At 35.9% G+C, this 13,494-nt stretch overlaps 1 protein-coding gene across 6 annotated transcripts in view; it reads right to left on the bottom strand.

The window, feature by feature from the left end:
* The window catches only part of DMXL1 (Dmx like 1), a 74,259-nt gene that overhangs the window by 44,148 nt on the left and 16,617 nt on the right, over nt 1-13,494 (bottom strand). For all 6 annotated transcript variants that reach the window (XM_041398414.1, XM_041398415.1, XM_041398416.1 and 3 more), the window contains exons 6-12: nt 11,791-11,857; nt 8,988-9,163; nt 7,855-8,044; nt 6,195-6,363; nt 2,176-2,388; nt 1,182-1,435; nt 407-1,091 (exon numbers count right to left, since the gene is read on the bottom strand). In XM_041398414.1, coding sequence (XP_041254348.1) covers nt 407-1,091; nt 1,182-1,435; nt 2,176-2,388; nt 6,195-6,363; nt 7,855-8,044; nt 8,988-9,163; nt 11,791-11,857 — 1,754 coding nt within the window. The remainder of the gene's footprint in view (nt 1-406; nt 1,092-1,181; nt 1,436-2,175; nt 2,389-6,194; nt 6,364-7,854; nt 8,045-8,987; nt 9,164-11,790; nt 11,858-13,494) is intronic.

The following is a 13,494-nucleotide window of genomic DNA, read 5'->3' as shown; positions in this document are numbered from 1 at the left end:
CTCTTAACTTCTATTCACAAGCAACAATTACCAAGTTTAAAGCTGTGCTTAGCAGCCAAATCAAAGTACATGAAAGGAAATAAGAATTCCATTTGCAAACTAGAGCTAAATCTCCCTCAGCTTTTAAATTTTCAGCATGCTGAAGTAGCACTAGTATCTAAGAACTTTACTGCATAAGCTCCTAAAATATCAAATACATAAAATAAAACAGCAGAACATAGAAACTTTTTACACAGGAATAAAGAATTCCCAAGTATCAACAGCTTGAAAATTTGCGAAATAAAGGACCCATGCTTAAAATTTTTTTGAGTACATTCAAGTATATCTGCATTATCTATTAAAGTGCATTATTAGGTTATATTAATTTTATTCTAGAATACTTCACAAATCAGAAAATGAAACTCACCAAGACAATAGCTGGGTATAAGTGTGGGCAGCCACGCAACATTAGAAAAAGCTGAAACATGAAGAGAATTGATCCGAGCAAGTTCAGAAACTCCACCAGAAAAGGACAAAGGCCCAACAGGATCTACTCTCCATAGAATAAGTTCACTGTAAACAGCGTTGGGATCCTGGGATGTCACATTTGCATTGCCTCTACTCTGAGGCCTTACTGGTGACTCCTGAGACTTAAAAGACTCATTTTCCTGTATGGCTTTCTCAACATCTGGTGAAATTGGAGCATTGTGATGTGAGGTTGTAAGCAGCAGTGGTAACACTGAGTGGCAAGCCAAGTCGTTAAGATGAAAACGGTGACCACAATATCGGGATTTGTGTGAAATACTGAGTACAGTTGAAAAAGCAGATTCTTCAGCAAAACTCACTAGCCACTGGTTCAGCGACCCATCTGCATGTTTGGAAATCATCATAACATTAGGTGTGAAGATACTTAGTTTTAAGCTGTTGGTTGATTTACTGTGTCCAGAAGAGATAAGCATAGATGAAGATCGTGTAAGGCCAGGAGGCTTTTGTTTGCCTTGTTGAATAGCTAAGTCAACATTTTTGGTACAAGCATACATCACTATACTTCTGCAAAGAGAGTTTGCGTCACCTGTTGGAAATGCAACAGGAATTCTTGAGACAAATGACACCTGCAATTTTAAGAAAGAAAGACTAAATATTAGAGTTCCCATCATACTTCTCACTGAACACCAATACAAAATGCAGGAGGAATAAAGTACCTGCACCTGGCGAAACATGCCAGGCTGGTATTCATCCAGCCAGTCCACATGCCACACCAGCAGGGAGCCATCCATAGGATGTATACTGAAGAGCATGTCAGCATTTTTACTCCATTCAGAAAGCAGAACTTCAATTTCATGATCAAAAATAGCAGAGGATAAAGGAACAAGGGTTGAATATGGAGCAGCTTTCTCATCACCCAGTTCCTTCTTCTCTTGGTTTCCTTTTTGTTCATCTCCATTTTCATCAGCTTCTAGAATACACACACACACATATATATATAGGTATATATATGTATATATATGTGTGTATATATATATATTCAAAACCAGAAGTATAACAAGCAGTGCTATTCAGGCACTGGAGCTGATTTCAGGCCTTTTATAAGCTACCCATATGAGAACTAATTTAAAAGGATGAAGATTACAACCATAAATCCTCTAACAGAGCTCACTGTCTAACAAATCAAAATAGGTTATGCTGCACCCTAATTTGAAGCATTTTTCTTTTCCCCTATTTTATACAACGTTTTGCATGCATAGACAGAACAAAAGACAATAATATCCAGGATGAATATATGCAAATTAATTGACTGTACTATGTTATAGAATAAAGCTATTTAAATCAGCTGTACATTAATATCTAAATTTAAAAAATTAATTCTAAAGTTGCTCCTGCTTCCTTAATATTGAAGTAACATTTTCATGTGAAGGCCTCCAGTCAAGCCTAATTAAATAATACAGTTTTCAGCATATATAACTCAAAATTTCTAGAACTACGAAAAGAGAAATCAGAACTTCCAGATACATTTTTTAAAGTTACTTAGATACTTTCAGTGTAAGAGAAAAAAATGCATTGAAATGCCACTGTAATCTGTCTGTATCCTTGCACATCAAGTTGCCAATCTCTCACTTCCCCCCGGGGGAACATTACAAATTACTTTATAAACTGAAAGCCATTTCTCTATATGACATATGTCTGTATGACTTTTACCTTCTTCTGATCTGCCATCCATTTGATTAGAATCCTCAGTATTAGTCTCAGGAGAATGATGTTCAAAACTCCTTTTAAGTTGTTGCAAAAACACTTCCATAGATAAGGTAAAATGAAGTTCTTTGTTGTTTAGCCAGTGTACAATAAAAGGTCCACTTTTTTCTTCATTTTCACCAAGACTCAGAGATGTGATAGAAGGCAGGAGAGGAATATCTACCAGAAAAAGACACTGATTGACGTTTTTGAGAAGTAAGTTAGGTCAAAAAATAATTTTAGGTTTTTAAGCAGAAATCCCACAATGAAAAAAATAAATCCAAGTATACTGCCACTTGTCATTCCCTGCACCAACACCATCTGCTTTGAGACTTCTTCCACACAGAGGTTCTTTGGTATGGTTACATTAGGATAACAGCAGGGTCCTGCAATGTTGATGTAATAATGTGCATCTCAATTAATTTACTTTTTTTTGCTACTACAGCTCAGTATGGACCAAATAATTTAAGCATAATTTTCCAACATTTAGTCCACAATGGATGCAGCAGTAGATGTACACTGTAACCAAAGATGACAGGCGTACAAATTTTGTTAGCCCATAGACGACGGGCTAGCGAAATTAGTACAGAGATCAGACAATGCCCTCTGTAACACCATCACAACACCCCAGGAGTTCTGGTTCTGATACATTCTGTAAATTCATATGGCTGTTTGATGGCATTTGGTGTTCCATGTTGCTGTGAAAAATAAAGCAGTAATCATGAAGTATGTGACAGAAGCAAGGATCAGACTGCTGCATAGTAACATAATCTAAATTAATCAAAGCTAAAAAACAAATAGGTGATTTACTGCAATGTCCTCAAATGCATGATACAGCAACATGTTAAAATCTCAAAATGCATGTAATTCCCACCTGGAAGTCTCCATGTATAGTCTCATCTCCTTCTGCTCCCTATTTATGCAGAATTACTTAAATTCCACATCCTGGGAGACAAAATACTTTTCACGCAAAATTTGTTGTTTTATAAAAATCAGCAATAGGTTTGAATAACTAATTGTCCAATCTAGCCAAAGAAAATTGTAATTGACAGCCCACAGGTAAAAGAAAGCAGCACCATGACAACTAGCAGCTTTGTTGTGAGTAGGGGACGCAGCAGTAGCACAGTTCATTTAAGAAATACAGTCTACCTTGTTACACAGGTCAATGCCAGCCTCAAAAGTATCATTATACATCTGGAAAGTGACAGAAACTGAAGGAAAAAATTCTATTGACACCCTTTGAAAGATGAAGCTACACTAAACATGAATAAGGTGAACTAGAAAGATTACTTTTCAGATTAGATTATAAACCTACATGTTTTTTGAATATTTAACAAAGTCACTAAAGAAATCACTTTTTTCCAATATCCATCTAAAACTACCAGCTTCTAAATGATGTTCAGCTCTGAACATTATTCTTAGTGAATTTCTATCTGCTTCATCAATCACAATCTCTCTTTCCAGAAAACTTCTAAGTCTTTGAATTCAGTAACTTTTTCTGCAATTGCCTAGAGACAATTTTGTCCTAGCAACCACTACTTATTCCTTTCACAGAATTCCATCCCGGCTGGACACTAGAAAAAGAAAAATTATAGCACAAAAGTAGGTTGCAAGGATTTTTGTTGCATACATGTTGTATTTATTATTACATATATTCTTATATATAAGTATATATGAAAGCATTATTCTTCAAAATGTGAAGTGAATGAATGACAAAGCTGTTTTGGCTTTAGTTTTTATCAGATATTTTAAAATGCTGTAGTTACGACAAATTTTAAAGCAAGACATCACAAACCAATTTGCTTTAAATCAAATGAAAGGAAATACAATTAGATTTTTGGATTAAATTTAATTTCAAAAGGGTAAACGAAAAGGTCTATTTAAAGAATGTGGTTAGACTGAGGTACTTAAAGACTTGACTGTGAGGGAGAACACGTATTTCTTCAAATATTTAAAAATATTTGAAATGTTAAAGTTACTTCAGAGGTTCTACAATAAAGAACAAACTGTTAACTTCCAATCTACTGAGTTACAAGTGATCCAAATGATATTAAAACAGACACTGATTGATACAGATAACATAAAAAGAATATAAGATTAGAAAAGCCAAAGGCAAGTTTTAAGTACCTAATTTTTGTCATCTTTTTCAAAATTGTTTTTACGCTCATTCTGTAGTTTTTCTGCTTGGCATATTTATACTGCAAAGTCTATCAAAAGCAAAGTTCAAGTGCACATAGTTGTGCTGGTTTTGGCTGGGGTAGACTTAACTTTCTTCATAGCATCTGGTACGAGGTTGTATTTTGGATTTGTGTTTTTGTTGTTGCTGGGCAGGACAGGGCCAAGGCCTTTTCTGGTTTTTGTACTGCTGCACTGGCCAGAACTTGGGGCTGCACTGGACACTGGGAGAACACACAGCCAGGAAAGGTGATTGATATGGACCAAAGGGATACTCCAGACCACATGACATCATGGTCAGTGCTTAAAGTGGCAGGAGGAAGGAAGAAGGGGGAAAGTTTGACGGGATGGTGTTTGTTATCCCAAGTGACCATTAGGTGTGATAGGGCCCTGCTCTCCTGGAGATGGCTGAAGATCCCCGCGGCCCACAGGAAGCACTGAAGTCATTGCTTGTGTCTCTTTAGTCATGTGTGCAGCTTTTGTTTTACCCAGGAGGTTTCTACACTTCTGATTCTCTCCCCAGTCCTGCAGGGAGCGAGCAAGTGACTGCCTGGGGCTTGGTTGATGGCTAACCATGGTTAACAATAACATTAGCTATTCTCTATAAAAATAAGAAATGCTTTAAAAGTAAGTTTAAAAAAATGTGCTTCCTACATGAAAAGATTAGGCAGCTCACTGTGCAATCTGAAGAGCAAAAAAGATAAGAGGAGATAAACAAATCTCCAAGAAGCTTTCAAGCAACTTTTCTGGGTGACATTGGGTAATAACAAGCAATGACTGGAGACTTTTCCTGTAGAAATATGATAGCACTGATGGTACAGCACAAAACTGTAAGAAGTTTCCTTCTGATAGGCTGGATGTGATTCTAGTCCTGTCTGTTAAAATATGAACCAATGAACTACCACTCAAAATGCTGAAGAATAATCAAGGAAAAAGTGTTTAGAGCTTTGCTTAGCACAGCAGTGTTAATGGAAATCACTTGTTCCTTCCAATCATACCAGACTGTATAGCTAGAAACATGAACTAATCATAAATGTCCTTAGCTGAAAATTGGCCTTTCAAACAAGGTTAACAAACAATTGTATTGTTTTTCTGTTCTGTAGGAACAGAAAAACAATACAATAAAACAGAGCTTAACTAGTTTAAGAAAAGAATTACATATTATGTTTGTTCATTAAGTCTAGACACAGAAAACCACATCAGAACCTTAATGAAAGGCCATTCCATATTGCATTTCTAGTCAGTTTTTCAATGAGCAGACATACGCTTCATTTTCAGCATACACAAATACAATAAAGACAGAAGTACCAGCAGCTATAAGGGAGTTTCCTAAACCTCTATCAACATGTTCCAGTGCAAGGCAATATCAAAGTTTATGGAATACAAGGTGAAGGCATGTTTTGTTTGGTTCAGAGACAGAAGTACATGAATGTGTGGTTATTTCAACACTTAACTGTCAGGTGCTTAGTTTAAGAAGCTTAGACATTTTTTATTTTATCACTGTGTTCCCAGTACCATACACAATTCACAGTAAATTTTAACTCCATTTACAAATACTTAGCTTTCTCCATTTTAGACACTATCAATCTCACTTAAAAGATGAACAACATAAGACAGGATTACTGCAGTGGAAATTTAATCAAATAATTTCACTACTGTAGAAAGTTCTTTCATGCAAAAATGAAACCCACATACCAGCAATTTTGTATGATCATATAAATACTTAACAAATACATCTGCTAAGTTTCCAGACAGAACACAAATCTAACAGCAACTGGAGTTCACTTCATAGCAAGGATTACATTTCTTACCTGTGGCTGGATTGATACTGGCAGCAATATGGTAGTGGCAAAGGGCATTTGCATGAGGAGGAATGTTCCTGTGAGCTTCGTGAGGATCTTGTTGATGCAGAGCATATCCAGTATGTGCTACAACAGCACCCGATCTCCTCTTTCCTCGTCGGAAGTGCCTCAGGTTTAACTGCACGAAGAATAAGGCATCATTTAAAATCCTTTCAAAAAGAAAAAGCAGATTTAATCTGTAAGAGGTTTCCTAGGCACTAATGAATGATATTTTTCAGCTTAAAAGCAAATTTAAAGAATCAGTGGAGTTTCTTGCAAACTTGTGTTGAGTCTGCAGTAGAGAAAAACCAGTGCCTTTGGATTTATTTATGAAGGCCTATAAAATACCTTCATGTAGTAACTACTTCAGACTTCAGTGCACAGATGATGTTCACACACTTTTTATACTTACACGGAAAATACTCGTGTTTCATAAACACACATCATGCTTATTCAAGATTCTGAAAAAAGCAGTAAGACTGAGTAGTCTCATTTCATGAAAAACTGGATCCATACTTTGGATCTAATTAGATCAGCACTTCAACACCCCACAAAAGGCCCCAATGAGTTTTAAGGATTTCCTCTTTTATACAAATACTTGTTTCCAAGGGAAAGAATAATATTCAGTTTTTAAGACTGACTTACACAGTTCAATCCTTTTGTGCTGTAGACATCTATGTAAGCACCCAAAGGTACACAGAGTTTCACAATTTGTATTAAAGATGGTGTTACACTCTTGGCATTCCTTTTCACTTGCTGTGCTTTCCATCTTTACACAGCATGCTCATGTCAAACAGTCTTCTCTCAATTATCACATAATTGTTGTTCCTGATTTTTAATGTTGCCTCTTTTTTCCCACAGGAACATGGAAATTTCTCCAGCTTCCTTTTTCCTCTTCTCTTTGACTATTTAATTTTTTCAGGTGTGTGTTTCAGCCTGCCATATTTTTCATGTATGCTGCACTATTTTTCAGGTACAGAATGCACTATGAGCATGCTAAATACATCACTCCAGAAAGATAAAAGCACAATGCTCACATATGCTCTACATACCTTTCAAGCAGTCCATTAATGCTACACTTTCTTCCTGATTCACACTGGTTAGAAAACACTAGCTGGTAAGAATCACATTGCCTTAATGCTTATGAGAAGTCTGCTCTGAGGACTACAGCAGAAAGACTATTCTTATTCCCTCCATATTACTGGTTTTCCAGTTGCAGAAGTCAGAGAGAATATCCCACAACTTCAGAGGTTACAACTGAGCCCCTACCATACGTAAGGCAGCATCACCCCTGCGTTTTACATAACCTATATATAATGTGTGCTCCATACTGCTCCTAGCCCTTTGAACTAAATACTGCAAAGCACTCTTCTTCAGTCACCAGACAAAAATAGGCAGTTGTGACTTTGGAGCAGTGTGTCTTCAATGTGAGAAGCTCAGCAAAAGAGCTATCAGCTTAGCCTGCCCAAGGAAGATTTCAAGGAAATTCACTCTTTCATAGCATTTTATGTATATCTCTGGTATAAAGGATTTCAGCTTGTGATACATGTCTGAGTTACAAATTACAAACTTGTCTAAAATCACAAGTTTTTATGTGTGTTTATTCTCACTGTTCAATTTCAATTCTTACCTCCAATGCACTCTGCACTTTTTCTTTACTTGAAGTGTTTCTCTTGAAGTTATTTGTGAAGTTTGCTGCTTCACTCCAATTGCTGTATCCTCCACCATACAACAGACTGTCATTGGGTAACAAAGTCTCTGCCCATAGACGACAAACATTATCCTTACAGCAAGTCAGGAGTACGTTGCAGACAGCACCACTAATGAAAGAAAATTTAAGGAGTGAAGAAGCTGCTAAATATTACATAGCATCAAAATAAGCAGATTATCAGGTTTTCAGGTCATGTAAGTTCACTATTTAGCTCTACATAAGGCTCGAAAGCTACGACCACACTGTCCAGCAGCAAACTCCCTTAGGAATCATGGATCAGGTGGATTTTCAAAAGTGAAACACACAGTAAGAACTATGGATTAATGAAGAGTCTTAAAAGGCTGGTATGAAGTTTATGTTGTTTGGTATAACAAACAACATAAACTTGCTGAACACAAAGGAATGCAAATTTCTTTACTGTTTGGAATAACATGGCAAAAAGATGGTTGCAGGCCACAAAACTGTTACCACTACTTCAGTTTAGGATTGAAAGTACTGGAGAAAACCAGGTACAGGTCATTTTGGAATCAGCAGAACACAACCCTAACACCTCAAACTAAAGGTATCAGTTCCAAATGATTATTTGAATTAAATTTCCAGATACCATTTCTGACAGAGATTTAGCTTTTAGGAGGCAGTGAAAGAAATAAAAAGACATGAAAATATTTGAGTGCTTGTGAAAGAGGACTTCAATTCACAGAACTTTTTGCTCTGATTCCATCAGGACAGAACAAGCCGTGATTAAATGCATGAATGGTCACTTAGTGCAATCAAAAAAAAAATGCAAAGAGACACGACTTTTCAAGAGCTGATTCTGTATTTAGTTCAATGTCTAAGTCAGTCTCTGAGACTTCTATCTTTTCAATTCTTTTCCGGGTAAGAGGATACTTGCCATCCTCTCAAGAGCAAAAACATTACAAAAGGTTTTACACACATACAATTGAAGTAAACAGACACATATAACTGTGTGACTGTTGATTGTAGAGAGAGGCAGACTGTACTGTTTAGGGGATTTTTTGTCAATTTATGAACTAGTTATTAGAACTACTGACCGTGGCATGAATTTACTGGTCTTTCTCCATGAAAATGCGTTTACTGATCGAGGATGAGCCAAATAAACAAATGAAAAATCAAGGTCTTTTGCCTGGTTTTCTGAACTGGCACCAGGTGGTGATACAACTGACCGCCAGCTCTCTGCGTTGTACCATACTTTCACAAGACAGTCATCCTGTGGGAAGACAAAAAAGGACAGTAAATAAGATTACCTTGTGTAGGAATATGATGCACTTCAAGTACTTTTGGGTACATCTCTCGAGGTTTCATTTTTCTTTAAAGTAAAATGCTTTTCTTATCAGAGAGGAACAGCTCCATAAATGGAACTTCGAAATGTGATCTTAAAGATAACACAGGAGCAGAGCTTCCACCTAACTCCTGCCATTACTAACTTGGATTTCATATAAGTCCTTCTGATTAGCTTCCAATTTTTAATCACAAAATCACAACTTGCACTAGCCTGAGATGGTATTCAAATGTTAATACAACAAATTCTGCCTTGTCAGAAAACCACCCAAACCCCCTGCATAAATTAAATGTTAGGAAAACAAACAAAGGTCATAGATGATATGTCAAAAACCAAACTCAATACTGGTCAGCCTGCTTTTTTTCAAATACACACATGAACTGACGTCTTCAAGGACTAGACAAATTAATCTGATAACAGATTCACAAGCTGTTGATCAACTATTAAATGTGAATGACACTAAAATACCGAAATAACCTGTGTATGCATAACATGACCCTGCTGGGGGGGAGGATAGGTTGGTGCTGCTGACCAGCATTGTCCCTCACGAAAAGTTAAGTAAAGGAGTAAGACATAGAAACAAAGATGTTCTTTAAAAGTTCTCCAGGCAGGTAACTAACTTAAGCATTTATGGTAAAAAATATGTTATCAATTTTCCTACCTACTAATTTTCTTACTAATTACTTATTCAGTAATTAGCTTAGAAGGAATTTATAATCTAAAATATCAGGACATAAGATATTGGAGTCAAAAACTCTGCAATAATATTAACCTTATATAAGCTATTTGCAGATTAATTAATTTTTCCACCACTCCATCAAATTGTAACATTGGAAACCATTAAACCATTTACATTTGACTTGTAAAATAAACATTAACTCCTCCCCACCAAAAGAAGGTGGAATACACATATATATTGTTGACAATAACAAAACACTGCCATACACCCAAAGAATTTTATTTTTCTGAAAAATGGCTGGAATGGCTCTCCTTTGTATGACAGTTTAAGGCATCACAGAACATATAGCAAGAAATACAACATTCAAATAAGCACAAAAAGAATTGCGCATTAGAATTTATTGGTTTGTTTTTATACAGATAATAACCTAGCATGAAGAGAGCCAGTATTTTACTTTGTATGCTGAAAGCTTGTTAACTGGAGTATAGTTTCACTAGAAAAGGAAATCTAGGCAATTTTACAGATTTGTTACACCTTTATCTTTTCTTTAAAGACAGCAAATGTCTTAAAAGTTAGTCTTTTAAGCATGATCAAACATGCTGACTTGAAATGGCAAGCTTTAAAGGAAAAAAGCCACATACAACTAATAAAGATGTGCATTACTCATCTGCTCCCAATGCACATAACTGAATCACAAAAATCTGCATGACAACTGCCTTTCAAAAGCAAGATTTATTTGCAGGCTGAATCACCATCAACTCTTTGTTCTTTAAGCATGTATTAAGGGATACTTTGACCCAAACAGCCAAGTTCCACATTATTAGTAAATCAAACACTGTTCTAACCATTTATTATGTGTACACACTAATTTTTCACTCATGCATCCAAGACAGACTAGTGTGAGTTGCAAAACTGTCTTTTATTCTTCAGTCTGAAACATGTTCTGTCAGGTTACTACTGCTCAGGATTCTGAAACACTTAAACCAGGTTTTCACTAATATCAGCAACTGATATTAACCTTACATACTAGCATGCTGTTTTGTATCTAGTAACTCTGCAGCCTTTAGGTTCTTTAGTTGGTACCAGAAACTTCATGCAGAAAACAACTACTTCTCCTACTCATATTCCTTAGCAAGTAATATAAATTCTCATATGGGTTTGTCACATGTGTTCACTGGATCCACTACATGATCTTGACTTTTTTTCTTCTGCTTTGACTTTTAAGGACATTATTCTCCTACAAAACCTGAACAACAAGTTTTGGAGTATAAATAAAAGATTAGTTTGCTTAGGAAACAAAAGACTGACATTTTGCTTTAATTTTTTTGTTTATTTTGCCAAGGGGTTCTGCTTTTGTTGACAAACTGCTCAATGTTGAGCACACAGAACAAACTAGTGAAATTGGCCACAAACACTGTCATGAACCATATGCACACACCTACGGAGGGGAATGTGAACCTCTTCTATGGACACAAAAAGGCATACAGATATGTTTACACAAAAACATATGAAAGAGCTATTTTTGATTTTTTAGATTTTTTTCGTATTTTGATTACACTTCCTCACTACTAGGAAAGCTAGCAATGATCTCTTCCACAGATTTCCCCCATTCCTCAAAACTCTTCTTTGTCTTATGTCTTATAATTTGGCACAAAGTAAAAATGAGTACTTTAGAACAGTAAGCACTGAATATTTTGTGTGTCACCTCCCTGCCTTGAACTACCCTTCTACCAAAGACACAGACAGACTACAAAAAATTAAGAAAAAGCTTTTTTTTCATTAAGTAACCTTTTTTTTTTTTATAATGTGTTTTTGTTGGTTTGCTTTATTGCTTATCTGAATTAGTACAAAGCTGTAAGGAAAAAAAAATGCTTACCTTCCCAGCAGTAGCAAAAAACTCCCCATCTGGTGAGAATTTCATTAAACAAACTTGAGAAGCAGTTCTATAGAACAAAGACAATTAAAAAGAGAAAAAAACTTTAACAGCTTTTATGGAATTCTAAACTTTTTTCCTCCTTGAATGCGTAAAATTTTTTCCATTCTTAAATACAAGCGTGTATTCTATTGTGTGAAAGTTTTAACAAAGTGCAAAAGACTAAGATGTACACTCATGTACAACACAAGGCTGTAGTGATCCAGAAAACCAAAATCTTGTAGCTGAATATGCAATATTCAAAAATATCATAGCAGAAAAGGAGTTGCTAACAGATTAAACTGCTCTACTTCCAATTCACGATTATATGGATCTCAAAATGGTCTCTGTTCTACCATATTATCTTCCAACTTCTCTGAAAGACTGCTTCACTGCTCATTTTTCCTACAATTACAACTCAAAAAAACAATACAGTGTAAAAGGAATAACATAGCTAAAAAGTTTCTGAAAGTAGCTTTTATGCCAACAGTGACACTGCTATAAGATGCCATATCAAAATATCCCAAACCTAATGATGTGGTTAACTTTTGGAGCATTTTACTTGAACTGGATGTCCTAACAAAATTAAGCTTCTTTTACAGGGTTTGAAGCACTCAGTTATTGACTAAGTAACAAAGCCCATTAATAGCAACAAGAACACAGAAATATTTAATTGCACAGCACAGATACAGTGTACATCTTCATCTTGAATTTAATACACATGTAACAAGTTGTTGAGGCCTAACTTTCAAAAGGGATTAAGTTAAGGTCAATTAACAGCAGGGTGTGTTTACGTCCAGTAACAAGAGCAAGGCAATTACAAAAGCCCTGTATCAAAGAAGTCCACCCAGGTTTAAGCAAAATTTTCCTGCTGGGGCAAACATGAAAACATTTGGGAATATTTCCTTCATGCATTAAAATAGGATATTTGCAGGGGCAAAATAACGTTCTTACAGACTTCTCGACAAGAAAAACCTATTATAAATCTAATTGCAGTACAAATGCCAGGAGACATACAGGCATAAATGGTATACAAAAAAAGCAAGTTCTGTTGACCCGTTCCAGGACCTACTCATTGAAAGAAGGCAACACTCCATTCTATCTCCAACACAGAGAGTTTAAAAGAGAAAAATAGGTGGAGAGATGAGAAGACTTCTGTTATTCTTTATACATGATACATACAATACATGATAAATGCAAAACCTGTTAATAGAAGGGACAGAAGAAAAGCACTCTCTATATGATTTTGACTACTGTTACCAGAACCCCAGACTCTAAAGCTACACTCACTCAATGGCAGTCTGTCTACAGTCTGACTTCTCTTATTAGGCTGAGAGATGAGCACCCAAAGATGTTTCAAAAAACAGAGCAAGTCTTCAACTCCTCATATCTAGAAAGTTCACCACATGCGAAGAAAAGTTTTTCAGTGGTCATTTGGATGATCTTGGGTTTTTAAACACATCAATGATAAATGTTCAAGTACAGAGAAAAAGGAATAACTGAAGGATCATAAAATGGATGTTTTCCTGGTACATCCAGAAAACTACCTATAGAACTACCCACTAGAATTCTAGATGTTTCACAAGAGTAACCTCAGGTGGTTCTGCACAGTCAGCCACTTTGGGAAACTTCTTTAGGAGACGGCTATATGGTACATTGCTCCTACAT

The sequence above is a fragment of the Onychostruthus taczanowskii genome, unplaced genomic scaffold (assembly GCF_017590055.1).
Source record: "Onychostruthus taczanowskii isolate IOZ18803 unplaced genomic scaffold, ASM1759005v1 scaffold147, whole genome shotgun sequence".
Taxonomy (NCBI): domain Eukaryota; kingdom Metazoa; phylum Chordata; class Aves; order Passeriformes; family Passeridae; genus Onychostruthus; species Onychostruthus taczanowskii.
Note: the sequence above shows the minus strand (reverse complement) of the source record. Positions and strands in the feature narration are given on the sequence as shown.